The sequence below is a fragment of the Artibeus jamaicensis genome, unplaced genomic scaffold (assembly GCF_021234435.1).
Source record: "Artibeus jamaicensis isolate MK-2021 breed Jamaican fruit bat unplaced genomic scaffold, CSHL_Jam_final contig_851, whole genome shotgun sequence".
In the NCBI taxonomy this organism is placed as follows: Eukaryota; Metazoa; Chordata; class Mammalia; order Chiroptera; family Phyllostomidae; genus Artibeus; species Artibeus jamaicensis.
This window is the reverse complement of record NW_026521986.1, coordinates 8,535,248-8,558,851: the sequence shown is the minus strand read 5'-3', so window position 1 is coordinate 8,558,851 and position 23,604 is coordinate 8,535,248. Positions and strand designations below refer to the sequence as shown.

General features: G+C 41.6%; 2 protein-coding genes and 1 pseudogene across 9 annotated transcripts in view; 2 read left to right on the top strand and 1 right to left on the bottom strand.

Annotated features, from left to right (window-relative positions):
• Positions 1–10,277, bottom strand: part of RAD51B (RAD51 paralog B) — a 512,857-nt gene extending 502,580 nt beyond the window's left edge. For all 7 annotated transcript variants that reach the window (XM_053673262.1, XM_037125885.2, XM_037125882.2 and 4 more), the window contains exons 1-4: positions 10,220–10,277; positions 6,467–6,577; positions 5,039–5,152; positions 472–588 (exon numbers count right to left, since the gene is read on the bottom strand). In XM_053673262.1, the coding sequence (XP_053529237.1) occupies positions 472–588; positions 5,039–5,152; positions 6,467–6,550 (315 nt within the window). In that variant the 5' untranslated portion in view covers positions 6,551–6,577; positions 10,220–10,277. The remainder of the gene's footprint in view (positions 1–471; positions 589–5,038; positions 5,153–6,466; positions 6,578–10,219) is intronic.
• Positions 10,278–11,441: 1,164 nt separating this feature from the next.
• Positions 11,442–23,604, top strand: part of ZFYVE26 (zinc finger FYVE-type containing 26) — a 61,345-nt gene continuing 49,182 nt past the window's right edge. For both annotated transcript variants that reach the window (XM_037125903.2, XM_037125902.2), the window contains exons 1-9: positions 11,442–11,527; positions 12,014–12,290; positions 13,734–13,812; positions 17,765–17,854; positions 19,159–19,687; positions 20,051–20,181; positions 20,777–20,941; positions 21,084–21,172; positions 22,088–22,251. In XM_037125903.2, coding sequence (XP_036981798.2) covers positions 12,097–12,290; positions 13,734–13,812; positions 17,765–17,854; positions 19,159–19,687; positions 20,051–20,181; positions 20,777–20,941; positions 21,084–21,172; positions 22,088–22,251 — 1,441 coding nt within the window. In that variant the 5' untranslated portion in view covers positions 11,442–11,527; positions 12,014–12,096. The remainder of the gene's footprint in view (positions 11,528–12,013; positions 12,291–13,733; positions 13,813–17,764; positions 17,855–19,158; positions 19,688–20,050; positions 20,182–20,776; positions 20,942–21,083; positions 21,173–22,087; positions 22,252–23,604) is intronic.
• LOC119034787 (probable ribosome biogenesis protein RLP24) lies at positions 14,064–17,099 on the top strand (annotated as a pseudogene).

The following is a 23,604-nucleotide window of genomic DNA, read 5'->3' as shown; positions in this document are numbered from 1 at the left end:
TGTTATAAGCCATTTAGTGTTGAGAGAATTTGTTATGCAACAATTTATAACAAATATCTATCGTTTCCTGGAACCAAACTCTATCCATAACGGAAGTAAAAAATAGCTCATTTCAGTTTAATACTGTCATTTTCCCAAATATCAATAAAATCTCAAAATTTCCTCCCTGAAACACTAAGTAATGATCCTTTTTTAATTCTCCCAAATTGTTTAATATTATTTCATAAGACTCATCATTTTCTACATTAATTTGAACAGCAACCAAAGCAGACCAGTCAGTCAACAAGGACTGTTTTTAACATTTTTTTTGCAGAGCAACTATATTAGACACAGAGTAGAGAAGCACGCCCTGCGGTACTTGTAATTTAGTTCAGATGAATATCCATGAAACAATGTTTTTATAACTAAACTTTCCCCCCTCATCCTGAAAGTAACGTGATGGAAGAAAGGTTTGGAGAGTGTCCCCATTACCTCTGTGAGGGACCCGCAAGCCACACCGCCGTGCAGGGCTTCATCCAGTGCAGAGAGGGCTGTGGGTAGGAACGCAGGCGAGACGGCAGCAGCCCTGTGTGCCTTTATCTCGTAGGCCTGCACAAGAAAAAGACTTCATTCTTTTCAACACCAAATCTATTCAAAAACATAAACCAACTCTAAACCTCAAATTTTAGCAGCCAGAACACCAATTCCAACTTTTTTTCAACAAATATTTACTCTCTGCCAGGGACTGAGCTAGATTACGGGGATATGATTCAACAGATGGAGCCCCTGCCCTCACAGTACTTACAGTCAACCATTAGGACTGGAAACTGGGCAATCGCTAGGCAAGGAATAAGAGATACTGCAACAGGGAGAGTGGAAACATAAAGACCGTATATCTGACCTTGACTTTGTGATCCAGGAAGACTCCGCGGAAGAGCTAAAATCTGAAATAGCTGTTAGACAAGCAAAGGAAATATGCATGTTCCTGCCAAAGACAGAGAAGGTACAGACAAAGGTCAAGAAGCAACAAAGGAAGGAAATGGAAACTAACAAAAACTACAAAAAAACAGAGTTCATTTATTTTTTTCCTGTTTTTTTTTTTGTTCCTTTTTTTTTTTCCTTTTTTTCTTTTCTTTGGCCCCGTTTTCACCTTTTGCTTTTTGTGTCTTTTTTTTTGTTTCCTTTTTGGTTGTTTTATTTTTTTTTTTTTTTTTTTTTTATTTTCTTTTTTTGAACTGTTCAAAGTGGAGTGTGGCCGTGGTGTGGCAAGCGACGCGGCTACAGAGGTAAGCAGGGGCCAGACCATCAAGAGCCTTCCCTGTTCAAGTCTGGAGTTTATGCCAAGAGTAACAAAGAGTGACATGATCAGGTCATCACTTCAGACTGAGGCTGGTTTGTGAAGAACGGCTCAAAGGTAGGGTGACAGGCTGACAAACATCCGTATCGAATCCTTGCAACCTGGGAAAGCTCTTATTTGAAAAAAGATCTTTGCAGTTGATTAATGTGATTATATGTTCCCTGGTAATATATAAGAACACTTGTCTCTTGCGATCTCTCCCATTAAAAATTCATTTTTATAAATGAAATTTTATGAATGAAACCATAAAAACTCATTCATTCAATAAATTAAGAGTGCCTATTGTCTGCCATATACTATGATTGGCTCTGGGAATAAAACGGTAAACTGAACAGACTTAGTTTCTTCCCACTTAAAGTTTACAATTTAATAAATCTATGTCTCAAATCCAAGGCTCTTCTGCCTCTGAGAGGATGTAGGAACACCAGCATATTAATATTTATGAGCCATAAATGTACCCACTCTTCTCTAACCTTACCCATTGAGTTCTTATTTCAGTTAAACCATGGGTTACCCCAGATTTTTTTAAGGCTATATTCAGGCACATCAAATAATTTGAAAAGCTACTGTCAAAGAAGTATGGTTTGATTTAGAAATATGTGAATATTGTCCACAACCCATCATCAGGCAACATAGGTGGACAAGGGGACACCTTATCAAGCCTGTAAAGGCCACCCAATCTGTCAGCACTAAACTGCTTCATTGGCACTATGGTAATTATAAATGTAATTACTAGAATAATCGATTTGGTGACTCTAAAAAAAGAATGAAATGAACTAAAAAAACAAAACTCCAGAAGTAATAGTATGAAGGGGGACCCCCAAAAACAAAATTAACTTACAAAAGATTATATATTTATTCTTGCATGTTTAAACTTCAGTCACCTTCAAAATTCTCTCCATTAGATGCAATGTACTATCAAGACATTTTTCCACTGCCCAGAACAGTTTTTGAACTTTCTGATTTTGATGCCTTTCGCTCAGGGTGAGATCAGGTGAATAGAGAGGGTGGGGCACAGGGGTCGTGCCATGTTTTTGGTCAAAAACTGCTGAACACTCAGCACAGTGTGGGCAGGTGTGCTCATAAATCACCCATCATAAAATGAGCAAAGGGGCTGAAAAAGTCTTTTAAAAAATTCACTGAAGCCGAACACAGTCTCTCATAACAACTCCTGCTGGTCCACTGATACAGGTGGGTTCCTAGAACACTCACCTAGCAGGAGAAGCCCGCACTACATAGGGCCCACCCAGAAGATAATGCTGGGCTTTTTGGGGGCCCCCCACCCCATATGTGCACAAATGAGACAAAGAGTAATATTGTGATATGATATCCCACCAGGTTTGCTTCTACTTTGATGGTTGCTTCCTCTCATGTTCATCATTGTCTAGGCTCATCTTTAAATGTTGGCTGCACTCAGAACTTGGTCTTAGGTATACTTATCCTCTCATTTTCTAAGCAACTGCTCATCACTCCCATGGCTTCGACTACCACACTCACACTGACAATTCCCAAATGTGTACTTCTCGTGCAGACCTATCCTCCAAGCTCCATGTCCATACAGACCCACTAGGGTGGGGCAAAGATACGTCTACAGTTGTGAATACACAAAACACAGTTTATTCTTGTGTTATTTATTAATTATTACATTACTTTACATACAAACAACTGTGAATGTACTTTTTCCCCACCCTGTATTCAACTGTCTATATCACATTCCCACTCAATGTTTCACAAGCACCTTAACTTCAACAAGTACTGACTCGATACCACGTTCCCTTCCTGGAACCTGATCCTCCTCCAGTATCCCTTATCACAGGAAATGGTACCACCCAATTTCTCAAAGCAAAAATCAAGGACTCATCTCTGACATTTTCCTGTATTTGCTACCACCCACAATCACCAAATCCTATTTATTCTACCTCCTAAATGTCTCTCATATTAATTGACATTATACCTGCATTAATACCACACTAATAATCCATGTCACAATCACTTTCTGTCTGGAATATATTAATAGCTATCTAACTATCTGTTGGGAACTGCCCTGCCTTGTTTCAGGAGCTGTAAAATCCCATGGCTAAGGCTGAGGGAGCCACCTTCAGACCATAAGCCACTAAAGGGACAAAGCTTATCTCCCTGGCAGGACCGTTGCTTCTGCTTCATCCATCTCTGGCCCCCGGTGCTTGGTCAGTTAGTCAGTGACAGGTAAGACCTCTCAGAGGGGGGGCAACCTAAGCCAGACATGGTCACTCAGGAGGCCCTCAAGGAAGGACTCGGGGGGCTTCAGCAGAAAGGGGGTGATGGACCCTCGCCCCTCGGCTTTGACAAAGTCTGACTCCCCTAAGTCTGTGAGAAGTCTCCAAAAATTCCTTGGGTATCTGCCTCCTCTGCCTGACTTAAGCCTGAAACAATGACAGAGGGCAGTGCAGCCCTGTGCTGGGAATGGCGGGCTCCCCAGGTGATCGGGCCTGAGAAAGGATTTGTAAAATTCTGTGAAGCCCGCTTTGCTAAGAATGCTCTCAGTTAAATGATAAAGGCCCTAGCAGAAAATGAGTTTGTTTTCTCAAAGTTTTGTAGCTTTTTAGCTGATAGACCCTGACTCATAAGAAGCCCTTGAAGTTCTTTGTATGCTATCTACTGCTTGATCCTTACTGCCTGACAATGGTTAATGAGCTGTACCTGTATTCCTGTGCAAATTAAACCCAATAAAAGCCTGTCTAGGCAAGGGTCAGCACGCTCTCCCATTGAGAGGGTGGCCAGGCTGTTCTGAGGCGCTGAAAGCCAATGTCCATGTCAACTATCCTTCAAAAATATTTCCTTGTTCCTTTTGAACTACATGTCTATGTTCAAGACTGAGTTTCTAAAAACACATGTTCGATTACAGCCTTTCATGGCTTCTCATTACCCCAAAAATAAAGTCCAAACTCTAACATTTTCTGCAGGCCCTAAAAATCTGACTCCTGCTTACTTTTCTGACTTCCATCTCCTTCCTCACTGCAACGTTCCACTCACACCAGCCTGACTTTATGACCATGCAAACGCCATTGTGCCTCTCTTCACAGAGCCTTCACATTTGCCAGCCCCCCACCGCCTGTGAGCCCCCCTCCATGCTCACCTCCCTCCCCAGCTCCTTTGCTTATCTCTCCCTATTCATCCTTCAGGTTTTAGCCTAAGTGTCGCTTCCTTAGGGGAGTCCTTCCCTAAAGTGAGTAATGCCCCCTGTTATTAAGTTTCAAAACTCCTTGAACTTTTCCCTAAGAGGACTTGCCACTAATGCAATTAACTAAATATTTACATAAATATTTGTTTAATGCCTCACTTCTCCCATTAGTATAAGCTACAGGAGGGCAGGAATGTTACCAATCTTGTTCACTACAGTACCTGCCAAAGTACCTGGCTCATGGGTGGCACTCAATAAATATTGGTTGCAAGAATAAATGACTGAATAAACAAACAGACAAAAAAGTCTTCCCTGAAACAATGAACTAAGGCTAAGCCAATGTTAAGGCAGGACTCAAATCTAAAGAATGCTACATGAGTGAATATAAAACAAAAGAGAAAGGCGAGTTATTGGACTGCAGCTCAAGTGGCGATGTAAGTGAAGACTAAAGTGAATTCCTGCCCATGCTCTCTTGTTACCTAACTAGAAATACACCATACATATTGATCGTAAAGAATGGCAGATATCAATTATACACATACCGTTTGCATCTGTGGGGCACAGGCCCTGCTGACCACACGCAGAAGTTCATGGACGCCTCGATAACTGAGGCCAGTGATCTTCATAAGCTCCAGTGGGGAAAGACATAAAAAGTCCTAAAGAATCATAAGGAGAATATTTAAATATATGTGTAACAAAGATATTGAGATTAAAAGGAAAATTTCAACTGATATTGTTCACGTATAGACAAAAGTGAAATTTATTGCAGATCAAAGAGTTATGTGTTTCTTATGGGCCTTTCCCCTCAAAGTATGCCTTAAACTAAAAGATGATGATAGCTTTATCTTATAATTACCCAACTGAGCTGGCATGTACCAGAGTGCACACAAGCAACATCACAGAACAGCAGCATCCAGCCCACGTGTCTCTGAGCACTACACCTGGACCTGACACGCTCTGGACCCAAATCAGGCCCAGGAAGTGTCCGGTGGAAATGTGCTTCCCCCTTAATTACATGATGTTCAGGGGCAGCACTGGATAACTGACAGAGAATAAAACTTTCTATGGAATGAAATGTTGAATTTCATACTTTTAAGAATGTTTCAGAATATGCACATGACATTATTAAATATATTAACCAAGAAACCAAAGATACCTTTAACACACAAGGTGATTTTTTAAAAATTGCAGCATGTTCTGAAAGTTTGTCTAAGGATTAAATCCTAATCTAAAACCTTAAATCTCATTTAATCTGAGAAATTTTCTTCCCTATTGTGCTTAAAAATGCAACATCTCTCTACACATTTCTCTCACTCCATCAATAGGAAAATAATCCCAACTATTAATTTCTCTTGCTTTCCAGAGGAATTATCCATTGAATACCATCTCCTCATTCAAGTCATAGTTCTCATATAATTACAAAATTTCTCTTACGTACACACAACTTCTCGAGAATCCCAAACAGATGGCACAGGTGTACTTCACCTTATGCCATGAGCATCCGTCCCCACAAAATGCAAAAACACTGAACTTGGGCAAATTAAATCATATTTGGAAGTTTAACCCAAGTGACTTATCATTTAAAATTTATCTATGGAGTCCTGGCTGGTGTGGCTCAACAGACTAAGCACCGACCTACAGACCAAAAGGTCACTGGTTCAATTCCCAGGAGGGCACACTCCTGGGTGGTGGGCTGGATCCCCAGTTTAGGGTGTGCAGAAGGCAACCAATCAATGTTTCTCTCATACATAGATGTTTCTCTCCCTTTCTTTCTCCCCCCTCCTTTCCCCTCTCTCTAAAAATAAATAAATATTTTAAAATTAGTCTATGGAGAAGCACTATTATTTACCCTTTTTTCTATGAACCTAAGTTTTCATATTTCAGGTTTATTTAAGAGTTATTAAGTTATACATGTACTTAAAATGAATTTGTACTTAGTTTCTCATTTAAAAAAATTAAATAGAACTTACCCGACAGGTAACAATCTGATGTCTGTTCAGACGGTCACATAGTTCCTGTGATAAACCCACTCGTCTTAGTTTCCTGCTGCTCATGACTCCAGATTGGAAAAAAAGAAGCACCTTGAAAAACCATTGAAAACAGCATAAGCAATAATAGATGGCTACTATCCAAAATACCTTCAAAAATAAAAAAATCTTCAGGTATGGCTGGTGTAGCTCAGTGGATTGAGTGCGGGCCTGCGAACCAAAAGATCGAGGTTCGTTTCCCAGTCAGGGTACATACATGCCTGGGCTGCAGGCCAGTCCCCAGCAGGGGACACACGAGAGGCAGCCGTACATTGATGTTTCTCTCCCTCTCTCCTTCCCTTCCCCTCTAAAGATAAATAAATAATATCTTTTTTAAAAATCCTGAAATTTTTCACATGCATAATGAAATGCATAGTATTTAAATATTACTGACAAAATAAAGGAAGGCTATAGAATCTTTCTAAATATTTTAAATAGGGAAGACAACTGTTTGTCAAACACGCACAAAGAAACAAGGTATGATGAGAATATCCATTTGACACCATCCTTTGATACTTATTTCATGAATATAATAATACCACTTGACATTTGTAAAGCATCTTGAGCTTTTCAGTCCATTTATAAATTTGGATTATAAATAACCTTCAAGATATATTTTGAAATAGGACTCCTAGAAAGTCTTTACTTTCATTGTACTGAAACAACAGCAAATTTATTGAGCATCTACTGTACCAGGCTCTGTTGCTACACATAAGTTATCACAATTAATCTTCTCTACAACCCTATAAGGAAGGGTACTGACCCAATTTTTTGCGTATGAGAAAACAAAAGCCTGAAAAGCTTAGCTATTCTATTATCAAGAAATAGTAGAATGGTGGTTCCAGATTTCAAACCCAGGAGTTCTCACTCTTGAGGTCCATCCTCCTAACCATTACACTCCACTACCAGTCCATAATCATATTTAACTCCTTTTCCTGAGTCACAGAAAATCTTCTAATCAAATGTTATTTTATTACTCCAGGTGTTATTTACAAGCTGAATTTTGTTTATTATACTAGCTGTCCACATTCCTAAATAATATACTAGCTGATCATATTTCCAAATACTATTAAATTTCACTCTTGTTGAACCTCACTAGGGCTAAATAAGGTTTCTAAAATAATTGCCTACAGGGAGCTAGAATAGAATCACCATGATTCCCTTATTAATGTCCGCAAAGGATAGGTTTTGTATCTCATTGAGACAGCAAAATATCCCCTGGATAAGGTAGAAACAGGAACTCTTCCTTGTTCTAGGGGATAAAGCAATATAATCAGAAAAGTAAAAATTTGAAAAAATATATACTGAGAATGTTGATACTTATTTCTAATATCATGATCCAAATTTCTATTTAACATCTAAATTCTCTGAATCAGGCTGAGTATCTCTGTGCATCAGATCAAACCTCTATCTCTCTCTTACACACACACACACACACACACACACCCCTCCCACAAACACGGAATACATCCCTCTCATTTCTCTTAATGGGAATGACTCAGTATTGATTTGTTTCCCCAGTAGGAAGTTTACTGAGCGGCATGTCCTATGTCATTGCCTAGTGTCTTTACAGATCAGGTAGTTCCAGGGAATGACACCATTTAGACTGGTAAATGCAATGAAAAAGGAGACCTATCAACCCCAAACTGCCTGGACTTTAATAAAGACCAACTCTGCTATCTCTGCCTTTATTAGGGCCACTCCCAGCATTTGCCTGGACTTTTGTAGATATGTGGTCACTCCCTGCCTCACCAAAAAAAAAAATCTATTCATTTACTCCTTCTGCGGGGGCTTCTTAAGCACGTACTGTGCTAAGATCTGGCGTACAAGTGCTAAGTTCTGGGGTACAAGAATCATTTAAAACACTGGCCTGGTAGGTCTGTTGGTTAAGGCATTGTCCTGATAAGCCAAGGTTGTAGGTTCAATCCCTGATCAGGGCATGTACAAGACACAACCAATGAACACATAAATACATGGAACAATAAATCGATGTTTCTCACTTTCAATAAATTTAGTATTTTTAAAGAATCATTTAAGTACATTTCTTCCCCTTTGGCAACTCACAGTAAAAGATAAAAAGTGGTGTATAAAGCCCTGGCCAGTGGCTCAGATGGTTGGAGCATCCTCCTGTACACCCAAAAAGTGACGGTTTCGATTCCTGGTCAGGGCACATACCTAGGATGCAGGTTCAATCCCTGGTCAGAGAGTGCACCGAGAACAACTCATCAGTGTTTCTCTCTCACATTGATATCTCTCTCTCCTCTCTCTTCCTTTCTCTAAAAAATCAATAAACATATCCTCAAAAGAAGAGAAGCAATATATACAAAAATAACTCATCATGCAATAAGTACTGTCAGTATTTAAAGGCGCTATAGACAGGAAGCAGCACAACACTGGCCTGCAAACATCAGGCCAGTGCCATAAGCCTGCCAGACTGAGCTTCTTAAAAAGTTGCTCCCATCTTGTCACCTTCATCCTTTAAAACTGCCCGTGGAACCACTGGACTACAGGATATATTCCACACTTCCTAGGATTAAGACCCTTCATAAACTGGTTCCTCATTTCCCTCTCATTCCTACATCAGACTACAAGTTCCAGATTCTGACTTTTTTAGCCAAGTTACTGTACCTCCCACTATCCTACAGTTTCTTCATCTGTAAAACAACAGTAATTCAAATACCCACTCCACAGGAATGTAATGAAGGTTAAAGGGTTTCACATAATGCTCAAGGTTAAAAATCATTATCATTATCAATTCACTGGGCAAAACATCATTAGCTGCCCACTCTACTGCTCTCCAGCCCCAACAGTATATTGGTAGGTCAGGCAAGCGCCATCCTGCCTCCCTGACTTTCCTTCACAAAGCTTTATCCAAACTCAGTCTCTTCTTCTACAACGTTCTCATCACTTTGTACATATCTGCCCAATGATTAACTATTATTATGGCTTTAATGTTTGATTCTTCCACCAGACTGTAAGTTCCTGCTCTGTGTGTGTGTACACATGCTCATGTGAATGGGGAGTGAGGGATGATACTCAACCCTGGAGAATGAATCCTCTCCGCCTCATCATGAAAAGAAAGAAAATCCTATTTTAGATATTCAATGAAAATTGTGAAGTAACAATAATAGCTAATATCCATTGAGCCCTTATTAGGTCCCATACATTGTTCCAAGCCCTTAGGATGTTTTACTCCTTTTACAGATTAAAGATACGGAGGCACTGAGTCGAAAACTTTCTCAGTCTAATAGCTAGCATATGATGGAATCCGCATTCGAATCCAGGGATCTGACTCCTAATTTCACGCTATTATCCACCTTTCCTGCAACAAAACCTCAAAGCGGGCAGACCCTAAACTTCCCCCAATCATGGGTTTCCCTGCCTAGATACCAAACTGCCCGGAAGTGAAAGAGGAGGAGAGGAGTATCAAGAGGCGAAACATTACCTCGAAACCCCCTAAAAAGAGCATTTTCAACAAGGAGCAGCTTCCTTGCAACCCCTCAAAGACAGGAAGCCCACAGATCCGTGGCAGGGCTCGGATTAAGACCCCCACGGACTTAAGGGGGCGTGCCCTGAACCCAAGAAAGACTCTCAGCTGCCCCACTATCAATACCACGGGCCCGGAGAGAGAGAGCAGAAAATAATGCACGCACCCCACTTCCCCACATCTACCCCCAAGATGAAACTTTCCAGTACCGAGTCTGCAGCATCCAATTTTCAAAGTTTCCTCCACCCATCACTAAGTTCCCCGCGGAAAGCGCTGCAAAGCAACAATCAAAACGCTGGTTGGGTCGCCTCCCGGTGAAATATCCAATCAGAAGCCGGAAAAGCCAGGCCGGCTCCGCGGCTTGCTGGGATTTGTAGTTCGCCCTTTATAATAAAGCTATAAATCCCAGTTTCTCCATCTAGTGATTATCAAAATGGGTTAGAGGAACGTCAATAAGGAGTCTATGAAGCCAAAAGAAAACTTGCTTGAAGTTTTCCTTTAACTTTATTTTGTCACTACATTTAAAAATTGTTTAATGGATCAGAGAGACCATTTTAGTTTTCTGGAAATATGAGAATTCACCTATGGTAGGAGTGGTTTTGGAAGAAGCTTTTGGGTTGTTTTGGGTTGTTTTGGCTTGTTTTCTTCGTCACCCTTTGATGGCAAAATGTCTTGGGAAATGCTGAATAAAACTACTCAAACTTTACTTTCTCCGTTTCAGATTATTATGTATGCAAAAAAGTTGTGCTCATTCTTTGCTCTTATCTCTCCTGTGCATACCTGTATCTTATAATTTAGCGTACTTTATCCTAAGTATTGATTGGCACCCCTCACTAGACTTCTGAGCTCCTTGAGGACAGGGACCACAACTTACTCAAGTTCTAAAGGCTAGCACACCACTCAATTAACAATTGTCGGATAAATGAGCAAATTAATGAATCGAGTTAAATAGAAGAAAATGCGAATTCAGAACGCAGGGTTCTGAGATTTAAAAAGAGCTCAAGCTCTTTTAAACAGCTTGAAAGTGGATTCAGCTATAGAAGTGGATTCAGATCTCTCTCTGGGTATCCTGCCCAAGGCCTGGCAAAGCACTAACACTGGCTGGAACTCAGTAAACGCTGACTTCCAACTCTAAAGAAAAAAGAAAGCGGAAAAACAAAATCAAGGAACATAGCTATTACTGCCACCTGCTCCGCGGAACGCAGAACGAAAGGTGTCAAGTAGAGGAGCAGTCAAAACTGAAAAGGATGTTCCTTTGAAGGTAGCTGATTTACAATCTTGGAGCGAACTAGCTTCCTCCGGTCCCTTGAGGTGGCCTCACGTGACCCAAACAAATATGGCACCTTATTTGCATCTTTCCTCCATTGACCAATAGGAATTACCGTTGTCACCGTCAACTCCTCCCGCCCCCCCACCCCTCACCCCCCGCCACCGCAACCCAGGGAATGGATCTGTCACCTGACTCGTCTCAAACATGGCTGCGCTCGAAGCATTATTTCTCTGGGCACCGGGACCAGGTGAGTGTAAGGCACCCCAGAGAAGGCTCTTCAAGACCCCTGTAGGGAACACCCTTGTGCCCCAACTCTCACTGCCCTCCAGTTCTGAGACAGATTCCTCTACAGATCCTCAGCTCTCTGCCTTAAGGGAAGGCTCAAACTAGGGAGGTTCCTGCTGAATTTCTGGTCCTTAAGGAGGCGACCACCTGGGGATTTGGAGCGGGACTGCGTTTAAAGTTTAGGAGGGAATACGAAAGTGGAGTTATGGTTCTGTGTCCTGAGCTAATATGACCGTTAATGCTAAACGAATATTGGATGCTTGTAGAGATGAGATCCACCCCTTGGGGAAAGGTAGAACTTCTCAAAAGAAGACAGTAGCATGTCAAATCAATCTTACAATGATAACTAGCAAAGTAAGTTCCCCCTTTCCCAGTCAGGCTAGTAGTTACTATTTATCTAAACACGGCTCCTTTTATTTCTTCTTACTCTGGTGTTTATTTTTTATAGGAGATGCTCCAGGAATGAGAAAATTGGCAATGTGTTCTGCGTAACTCATCTTTTTCTATCTCCCTGCACTCTGTGCTGGGAAAATGCATCATCCATTTGGAAAAGAGGAAACTGCTTCCCAGAAGGAGCTTTTTGGATTTTTCTGTGAGTGCCTTCGAAGAGGAGAGTGGGAGCTGGCACAGGCATGTGTACCTCAGCTACATGAGGCACAAGGGGACATCCCAAAGAAGGTGGAGGATATACTCCAGGCGCTGGTAGTGTGTCCAAATCAACTGAGGTAAGAGATGTCTCTTACTGCCAGGCAGTCACTGTGGGGGAGACACAAGGTTCAATCTTTGGGCTCTGGTCACTGTGCCTCACTCAACTACCCTCTGAAGAATTAGCAGAGGAAGAGCGTATTTTACATGCTCTAAAATTTTACCTCTGTAATACATGCCTGGTCCTTAATCAGTATTGGCTTTAAATTAGCATTCGAAACTGTGTTTAAGCCTGGCCAGCAAATTGTGCCTGAAACCACCATTTCTTGTCTATTTTCATTAAAGTAGGTGGGGCTGCATTGAAAAGCATTTTCTTTGCCTCCAAAAAAGCAAACCCTGCTCTCATCTTGCCTGTGAAATTAAAGTGAGTTCACTTCAAAGAAATGGAAGTAAATTCCCTTAAAGCTTTTTATTTTGAAATAATTGTAAGACTCACAAGACATGCAACAATAATACAAAAACTACCTGCTTGATAGTTTCCCCCAATTGTGACATCTTATAATAGGTATAGTACAATAGCAAAACCAAGAAATTAATGTTGATAATTACTGTTAGCTAGAATGCATTTTTTAATGTGCATTCATTTTTATGCATAGTTCTGTGCAATTTAACTCCTGTGTAGATTCATGTAACTACCACTGTAATCAAGATGGATACACACTGTTTCATCACCACAAAAGAATTCCCTCACTCTTTGTATTTTGACCCCACCTTGACCCTTGACAACCACTGTTCTCTACCTAAATTTTTAATGAAATTCTTCCAGCAGTGCTGATAACTAGTGGTGTAGGAACTAAATGTACTGTACATCCTACCCCTCACTTTTCCTTACTTTATATTATATTGTTAAGGACTGTATTAGTATATACAGGGTGGGGCAAAAGTAGGTTTACAATTGTTCATGCGGAAAGTAATAAAATAATTAATTAATAATACAAGAATAAGCTCTTTTGTGTCCTCGCAAGTGTAAACCTACTCCTGCCCCCTGAATGTAGTGGAGACTTAGGTGACTCTTTCTTCCTTTATTTGTCCCCTTAAACTTGGATTCTAGCCCGTTACTATCTAATTTAAATTAATAACATCAAAGAAAAACTTACAAATTCCTATAACCCTTTTTTTCATATAGAGTTAAAAATAAATTTTTGTCAAGTTCCTTTTTTTCTTTAAGACTGCTTGATTCAGTTTCTGTTTTCAAGAATACACTTTTGATGGCTTTACTTTTATGGTTTTCTATGTAACATTAAGTGTTTAAAAATACTAAAGAATAGATAGGGAGCTAGAGTTAGGATTATGATCTTTTTTATGAAAGCTGCTAGCTGTATTCTGGTTCTCGTTTGATTGATTGTCTTGCCTTTTGGGGTTTAAAATAGACTAAGCAACGAAATCTGAATCTTGGACAACAAAAGAGAAAAAGCCAGTGGAAATTCTTTGTCTAGAAATTCTTTTCTTTTTACATTTTTCAGATGTGGACAGGACATCAACCCTCAAAGATTAGCCTGGGTCTGGCTTCTCGTACTGGAAAAATGGTTTGCCCAGGAAAAGGTAAGTAGGTTTCTATTTCACATTTTTTCTCCTGAGCCCGAGACTGAGAACAACTTGAAAGTAGTTATGAGATTTCCCTTCTGTCTGGTACTTCACTTATTATGAGGTTTTCATATCCTCTCTCCATGGTGAGAGTGAGAATGGCTTAAATTATTACTGCTGTCTTCTTACCTAAATTGATTCATTAATTTCCCTCTCATTCATTAGCATGTAATACCGTGTGAAGTGATACCATTTTGTTAAATGCCGTTATGAGAGTTGTGCCCGAGCAGAACATTGCAGGACACCACGAAAGTGACAAGTCAGGGAATGAAGTATGAGCCTCATAATACTGAAGTAATGGAGAGTGGACTGAGCTGAAACTTGGTTGTTCTTCCAAAAACCATATTTTAACTCGTCCAGTACAATAAAATCTTATAGATTTCAACCTCTAATAATTTAGTAACTCACATGAATTGAATGATGTACCAAATATAAAAACAAAGTAAGCAAATTAATACTGAAAGCAAACTTGTAAGGAAGTGCTTTTTCTCAAAAGAAAAATTGGAAAGCCTTTTTTGGAAGTATGTGATAGTTATCAGAAATCGATGTGCATTAAAGGTATTTGTCTGAGGCAGTTTCGTGTTAAATCTCAGACTTTAAAATTGAAGCGAGGAACCCCTGACCCAGAAGGGAGATGACTGGCCTAAGGTCACACCATAAAGCCGACAAAACGAGAGCCGGAACCAAGATCTTCTGACTTTGAGTTCCCATTCCTCTGCTTTTTCCACCCCAATATCAGTTTCTTTTAAGCCTTCATGGATTTAAAAGAAAGAAACCATAAATTCCATTGTGTAAATTCCTATAATTGAGCCTGCTTTTCTTCTTTAACCTCACTCAGTCATCAGAAGTCATTTTGTCTTTAGTTCCAGTTGTGCTCAACACCTGCCCTCCTCCACGGAGCTGTCAAAAAGTAACAGATATCACTAATCTAAATGTATTTCTTATCCAAGCCTTAAAGACTAGGAGGAAAGGAAGAGAAGCAAAATTGAAAAATATCCCAGGATGATTAAGAATTAGCTATAATTTCAGATTTGAAAGAGCAAAACTTGAGCTAAAACATTTAATAGTATCTTCAAAGAGAAAAAGCATAAATGTTTTATTGTTACTGACTCAGGATATTTTCAGGACAGACATGGAATTTATCAAACCAGATGAATTTTTTCCTCGCTGAAGGGTATTTGATTACTTAATGGCTGACTGGTTGCTTATTTTGTGGACAGTTGCTCAACCCCATCAGGAGGTGGATTTTACTTCCCTGATCCCTTAGCGCAGACTAAGAGTTGTTCTTGTTTTTGCCAGCAGCGAAGATCATTTGGTCCAATGCCTCAGTTGTTTAAACGGTTGTGGGACTGTTTTAAACTTTAAACAAGGACCTCAGAGAATTTTAAAACTTTATACAAGGACTAAGATTTCAAGTGAATTCTCAGAGCACTTCTACAAGGCCAGTCATTGTCCTGGAGTGGCTTTCATCTTCTGGAGACTTGCTGGCTTCCTGGCCTTTTCCAGTGTCCCACCTTGTGCCAGAAGCTTCCTTTTTCATTATTAGTTGAAACGGTGATTCCATTTTCCCTTTTCTTCATCCACTTTTGCCTTCTGCCTTTTTATCTTGTAACGAGTATCTCTACGTGTGTAAATATGTGTGCCAAGATTAAATCACAGAAATGTTCGCTGCCCTGCTGCTTCAAACAGAGGAGCATTGGATCTTGTGTTGTGAACTTCCCTCACACACACACACAATCCTGTAGGTATTTCTTGCCTTGAACTAAGGGACCTTTCAATAAAACCCAGCTTCTGGAGGCTTTAACCAGCTACACAATTTACAGGTGTCTCTGATTTAAAACGTGTTTGTCAAAATGTCTCTCTTTGTACAAGTGTCCTGAGAAAGGCAGATTTTAATTTTGCTTTTGAGAACCAGGTAATGGGAAGTAGTTGGGAAACGAGAGGTACGAAGAGAGGCTCTTTCCTCCTTTATACTCTAGTCTTCGCCCAGATGTGTCTCATTAGCAAACATTGGGATCACTTTTTCCTTTCCATGGTTGAAATAATTGGAAAGTACTTTCTAACTATTTCATTTTTAGTAAAGATTATTTTTAAAAATATCTTCTTAAGCCACAGGTTTCTGTGATTTAGAGATTAAATGATATTTTTAAAAATATGCAAAAATATACACGTAGCACCTGGTACGTAAGACGTGTTTGATAAACATTAGCTCTTGCCTGTTTACTTTTGTTTTCCAACTTATAATAAATACCAAAATCCAGGATTTGGACCAAAAGAGGATGATGTCGTCCACACCCTTCCAGGCTTACTCATAACTGGGTATTTTTGGTCACTGCAGGGGAGATTTTTGGGAAAAGGCTTCAAATGACAGAAAAAGTTACATGACATTAGCAATACTTGAATCTGAGGCTGATCAGTGTGGGATTTAAGTGTTAGTATTTAAGAAAAGGCCCTGGCTGGTGTAGCTCAGTGGATTGATCACCAGCTGTGAACCAAAGGGTCACAGTTCCATTCCCAGTTAAGGCACATGCCTGGGTTGTGGGCCAGGTCCCCACTTGGGGCCATGTGAGAAGCAATCACATATTCATGTTTCTTTCCCTCTCTCCAAGAAATAAAATTAAATAAAATAATTTTAAAAAGAAAGGTATGCATCCAACCTCAGCTGTTTTTGTTTTTAAAGGAAAGTATCTCAAAACTTTCCTAGGAATTTAACGGTTATCTTAGAGAAACAGCAGAAATAAGTAGCTGGAGACATCAAGAAGTGTTCTTTCCATTTCGGGCCCATGTACCCCGCCACGGCATCACGTTTGTCCACAACGATAGCAGGGTGTTGTGGTTCTGTAGATCTAAGGCTCATAAAAATTGTAAAGAGAAGCACAATCCTCACAAAGTCAGGTGGACTAAAGAAGTCTGTAAAGTAGCTGATGAAGAGTTTACAGTAGACAGTTCATTTGAATTTGAAAAACTTAGAAATGAACCTGTGAAATACTAGCAAGAGCTATGAAATAAAATGGTTGATGCAGTGAAGAGAGTCGAAGAAATCAAACAGAAATGTCAAGCTAAAGTTATAATGAGCAGCTGAAGAAAAATGAATACGGAAAGCTCAGGACATCAAAGAAGTCAATCAAAACATATATCTCATCTGGCCCCTTTCCACGCAAAGAAAGTGGCGAGAAGACAAAGGGGCACAGAAACGCCAAGAGGATGTGGACGTGGAAGCTGTTTCTGACAACCTTACTGTTTAACCATTTGTGTGACCACACTGGAAAATCTCCTCTAGAGACTTAGAACCTCAAGAAGTTATTGGTTTATTTCTTTACATAAGGTGACTCAAATGAAAAGGTGATTAAAAATACATCTCTTCTACATTGCTATGTGCAAAACCTCCGACATTATGGCAGATAGAGTGCGTCTCAGAGTTAAACCTTCACTGGTGGCTGTGCTTATGTAAATCATGAAAATTCTGTAAATACAAAGTGAGTTGTGGACGTAAAATGACCATGCCACTTGGATAATGGCGTGCGGCAGCATTTATGCAATAACTAATAACAAAAATTTATGGCTGATGCTATATAAAATAAATCTTTTTCAATATTATATATATATATTTTTTTAGAGAGAGGGGAAGGGAGGGAGAAAGAGAGGGAGAGAAACATCAGTGTGTGGTTGCCTCTCATATGGCCCCCACTGGGGACCTGACCCGCAACCGAGGCATGTGCCCTGACTGGGAATGGAACCTCGACCCTTTGGTTCACAGCCCGCACTCAATCCACTAAGCCACACCAGCCAGGGCTAAAATAAAAATTTTTTGCAGCCAAAAAAAAAAAAAAGTAAGTGGAGAGAATATTTACTTACAATTTGTTAACCAAAGCATGCTAATCACTGTGTTTCCTTCTAACGATTTTTCTAGAAGTTACTCCCAGCTGTTTTCCGGAGAAAGCTAGAGTTTCTTTTACTGTCAGAAGACCTCCAAGGTAACATTCCAGAGGATATCCTCAAGGTGAGAGAAGGCCCTGGAGCCATCTGCCCCAGGTCACAGTTACTCAGCCACTTCAGTTTCCAGAGGTCCAGCAGAGATGGGTCCCCACAGGGTTGGCCAGACCAGGCTAGATAGAGATCCCGCAAGGGAATGTTAGAATTAGGATAAACTTACCTGATTTTAGAATTCTTAGAGGTGGATTGTCCAGAACTAGTTAAGTATAGCTGTGGATTAAATGTTTTTCATTTCGTGTAAAAGAAATACATAATTTGGGCTTAAACTAGGTGTCTGAATTTCTCACCAGTATATGTTAGGGAATGTAAGGGGAGAAAGGACTAGTATTCATTGAATATTCCTTCTGTAACACGGACATTGAATATGTTAGAGTTAATTCGCACAGCAAGCTTAAGGGGCCAGATTCAAACTAAGTCCTAACTAGATCTGTACTTCAGTGCCTGAGGTATGCTCTGAGGCTCAGTACTTATTTTCTTCATCACTCTATCATCTGCTAATAAAGACATATTAGCAGTGGGATTTAAGGTACATACTTTCACTTATATTAAGTCAAGGAGTCACAGTTCTGTGACCATATTGGAAGCAGTTAATGAAGAAGCACCCCTGAGCACCTATCATAGGCGGGGAACTAAAGCACCCCCTTTTTCTCTCTGCCCCACTCTGCACGCAGATTACAGGCAAAGAGGTTCTTGCCTCTAAGGGCTTAGTCTAATGGACTAATAGACTCGTGAGACAATTATAAACCATAGGGTACTAATTGGGAGTATACTGAAAGCCAAATAAAAGGGGGAGTTGTATGGTTGGAGGTATTGAAGGTTTTATAGAGGGATGAGGAAAGGTCTGTACCTTAAAGCATGGCTAGGATTTAGATCAGGAATTAAAACTGGTGTGTAATGTTCTTTTAAAAATTGAATGTAAATGCCTTGCGTCAGGCATAAGCTCACATGCCTGTTGTTAGCGCTTGGTTTGTGAGTTTGCAGTCCTTGATTTAGAGTGACAGTGTGCGCTTTGGAGGCAGTAAGGAGGGACTTGCTTGAGCACAGAAGCCTTGGGCAACTGAGGAAATCTCTGTGCCTCAATCTTCTCATTTGTAAAATGGGGATAATAGTAGTGTCTCCCTCTTAAGGTGGTTGTAAGGATTGATTTGATTTTTCTGTGAAGGGCATGGTGCATAGTAACTACTACAAAAGTGTTTGCTACTGTTACTAAGAAATACATACACTCATGTACTGAAAATAGGAGAACAGAAAGGCACACAGGTGATAACATCCTAGATGTGCTCGCCTTACGCCCCTCCATCCTCTATTTAGGAGCTATATGAGGCTTTATCCCAAGACACCGACTCTGCGGACCCTGTGCTTGACAGAAATCGGAGGCCAGAGGGCTGGACCCTTCGGCTCAGTTCAGAAGCCGTCTCTGTGCTCTTGGATCTTCTGAGCCAGGCCTCCCAGCCAGCACAGGCCCTGCTGGAGCTTCTGCTTAGGGAAGACGATGGCACCGGCCTGTGTGGCCGGCCTCTGCAGAAGGCACTGGTGGACTTCCTTCGAAAGGCCCTGAGAGCTATGCAGGACTCTGCCACTGGGCCTCCTGGGGGAGTAGAGGCCATCTACAGAGCCCTGGGGACTCTTCGATGCCCTGCGGAGTCTCTCGGGGTTGAGCTGCGTGTCCTGTGTGAGGAACTCCTGGAGGCCTGCAGGATGGAAGGGAGCCCCCTGCAGGAGCACCGGCTGCTCAACTGCCTGCTGCACAAGGCTGGGCGGAGCCTGCTGTTCCTGTACTGCCAGACCTGTGCAGAGAAGGCTGCAGAAAAGCCACCAAAGGCCACCTTGTCGGGAAAAGGTGTGTTCCCTTTGCTGCTTCTCCTGGTGTGCTGATAATTCCAGTATGCCCAACCTCTGGAGTTCTTTTCATGTTGCTCAGGAAGGTTAATGGGAAAGGCTAAGCAAAAAATAGGGAGATCTTCTTTTGTAAAAGCACCAATTTTGTAGTCTAAGATGGAGTGATGGAGAAAAAACATATAAAGTAATAGCAATAGTAGCAAAGACCTTTTCAGAGGCTAATGAGAGAAGGAAAGAGTCTTTAATATAGAAGTATGGGATACCTGCTGTAAGTTCTTTAAAAAGAGTGAACTCTATCGGTTGGTTTTTCAAATGCGCTTTGGAGCTCCAGTTCCCCAGTAACTTGTCTGGTTTGATTTTTCAGTCTCACCGAATCATCTAGATCCTGAGCGAGCAATGCTGGTCTTGTTCTCCCATCCCGACCCAGCCGAGGCTTGGAAACTGGCCTGTTTCTACTGCCTGAGCAGCGGCAAGCACTTCCTTGAGCAGATCCTGGTAGGTCAAACATAACTGTTTTCCATCACCAAAGTACCTAGGGACTCTTTACAGGCTTTTTAATTTCCCATTTCTCTCCCACTCATCCAACACAAAGAAGTCTAATTCGTGGGAGGCATTTGGTTCTGTCCATCCCTTAGTCCCAGGGGACAGAAGTTTTTCAGAACCAGTATCTTATAATTAGAACTGTAGCCATTTTATATTTGTCCTTTGGCAAGAACTAAAATGTTTGGTACTTATAGGCTCTCTGGAGGGTGCAAGATAGATAAGACAGTGGTAGCAGTATGTCGCCTAGCTCACGCGGATTTAATGACTCTAACCTTCTCCTTCCAGACTGCAACTGAGCTTCAGACTAATTCCACAGATATTTATTAACTTCATCCTCTGTGCCTTCTACTGTGCTAGGAGCTGGGATTACAGCAGGAGTCAGTCCCTGCCTTCAATGAGCTTATAGTCTAGTGTTTTCTGTGGACCTTTTTTACTCAGCTGGCCACTCTGTCATTGTCAGAAATCTCCCTTTTATGCCAAAAAGCTTCTTAACCTGATGAGCAGCAAGTCCACACAAGTGCCAACAGCAGCCTCCTCTGACTTACAGGTGACAGCGCTAACACTGTTGAAAGAGGAAGACTTCTCAAGTCTTGGCTGCCTGCTAGATAGAGAATTCAGGCCTCTCAGTCGACTGCTTGTGCTCCTGGGCTGGACACACTGCCAGAGCCTTGAGTCAGCCAAGAAGTTGCTGCAGATACTCCACAGGACCCAGGTAACTCGCTCTGCAGCCTGAGCTTCTCAACAGTGAGTGCGGTGGGACTTTGGGTTAGGGCAGAATGTAGGGTCCTGAAGCTCATTGTAATCTCTGACCCCAAATGCCTTCATCACCATCTCTTTCTTCTGTGTCCACACAGGACCAAAGTTGTGACAAGCTCCTCAGGGATGCTTGTGATGGGCTGTGGGCTCACCTGGAGGTCCTGGAGTGGTGTGTACAGCAGAGCAGGTACAGCCCAGTGTGGCCAGCGCCCTTCCCACCATTCGGCACACTTGACCCCGTGCACTACTACACGTGACCATTTCAAGCCATCTTCCACACAAATGTTTTGAGTTGACATTATTGACCAGCAACAAATAATTATTCCAACTGTTAAACCAGGAAAAAAACATAGTAATAATTACCTTCACCATAGCCATGAGGTTGTAACTAGAGGATAATTCAAGGATGACATGAAAGAACAATAGCTTACAATTTCCTGGGCACTTATGCAAGTCATAGCTCCAAGCTTCTTACATGGTCGATTCACTAAGCTGCACAATCATCCTATGAGGTGGATACCAATATTATCCTAATTTTAAAGGTGGGGCAACTGCAGCCCAGGGGTGTTAAATGTCATACCCAAAGTGACACAGTAAAGGTGGCCCTCATTCTTAGCCGTGTGTTATCTGGGTCTCACTTTCATTCAGTAACTGCCTGTTGAGCTGTGATTGAGCCGGGCATCCCTGAGGACTTAGGTTCTCCCCAGGTCCAGGTTCCTGTTTTGTTCTTCACCCACTTCAGCAGCACTTCCTGAAGTAGGGCGGGCAGAGTGGGAAGCAGTGAGAGGCCCTGACTCCAACTAGAGAAGCTTGTGTCGCTTCTTAGCTGAGAAGAGTAGAGAAATTGGGAAGCTTAATCCACAGGCTTAACTGACCAAAAAGGTCCTTTCTGAACAAGAAGAGCTAACTTGATGGATGTACTTCCCTGAGGGCAAATAATTGCTCTGCTGTATCCCAAACCAACTGAAATTTAGTGCTTGGGGAAGTGAAACCTGCAGCGTTATGGGCCAGAGGGGAAGAGCAAGAGGGAATCGAGTTTGGTCTTTCTCAGAGCAGTTACGTAAACTGCCTCTCCTTCCATTTTCCCGTCTTTCCCTTTCAGCAACCCCATACCAAAGAGAGATCTCTTGTGTCATTTACATGGTGGAGACAGCCACTCAGTGCTGTACTCTCTCCATCACCTCACAAGCCTTCCAGCCCTCAGGGAGGAAGATGTTCTCAAGCTCTTACAGAAGGTGCCAGCCAAGGACCCCCAGCAAGAGCGCGGTGAGTTTGCGATGGAGTCACTGGGCAAGGTTTCCTCTTAAGACAATCTTGCCCAAGTTTCTTTCAGCACAAGGTTTATCTAGGTGGAATCTGTCAAAATGGGGAGTCTAGCAGGTCCCCTCCAAATCAGTGCTGTTTGCCCCAAGGAGATGATGGGCTGCAGGAACACGCCTCCCCTTTCTTGATGAGGTGTGGAGCCCCCTATGAGAATAGTCCCATAGGAACCTTGGTCCTTGTGAAACCATCTCAAGAACCGCAAGAACATCCTCCTTCCTCTGAAACGGGATTAGGAACTGGCCTCAGAATTCCCGGCATTGTCTTTGGCCGTCAGTATTTCTGTTAGTTCTTGGTAAGTCACTCTTCGTAAGCCTTCTCAAAGCGCACTTTCTGCCTGCCTTCTTTATTCCCCATTTCTCCTTCATACACTGTTGAACAGATGAAGCAGTTTAAAAGGAAGACTTGCCTGAAACAGTAGCAAAGCCTTATTTAATCCAAGTTCTTTACTTAAAATTAAAGTCCCAATTAACAAGCTCTTTTGCTCTCATGAATGATATCATATTGCAGTTGCGACCTGCCACACAAGCCTTAGGACACTTAGCTTTGAGAGAAACAAGCCTTCCCACGTGGCCATAGATGTTGCCCAGCCTAGATATTGCTTAGATTGACTTTGAAAAAGGACCTACCACTAAGTGGAAAACCAGTGTCATTACATTCTATATTTTTTTCTAGAAAGGTAGGCAAGTTGTTCAACAGATTTCCTAAAGGAACTGGACCTCCGTTTTCTACATTCAAGTACAAAAAGCTTCCAAAGCAGCCCTTTAGTTCTGATCCCTGGTGACCCACCAGGAAAAGGTACAAGAGGAGCAATAAGGACTGGGACTATGGTGAAGCAGGAGAGGCATCTGGGGTACAAATTTTAAGGAGCCACTCACCCTCAGGGTCGTGCAAGGGCTTGCAAGTCCTGAGCCTGGGCAGCAATGCAGTGTAGAGGCCAGGGGCATAGAACAGTATTGATCTTGTTCGATTTCTTACCCTGACTTTGGCAAACGAAGAAGGCATTGCTAGGAAGCCTATACCTAAAGGGGTTTATTGCGATATCACAGTGGGAAAGCGTTCCTAACTCCTGCCCTGGAGGACTGTGCCTCAGTAGCACTAGACGCAGCCATCAGAAATTTAGTTCAGGAAGAAGCATAGTCAAATGTTTATACGATAATGGATTTTTAAGAAGTAGGAAAATTTGCCCTGGCTGGTGTAGCGCAGTGGATTGAGCGCGAGCCTATGAACCAAAGGATTGTGGTTCAGTTCTCAGTCAGAGCACATGCCTGGGTTGCAGGCCAGTTCCCGGCAGGGAAC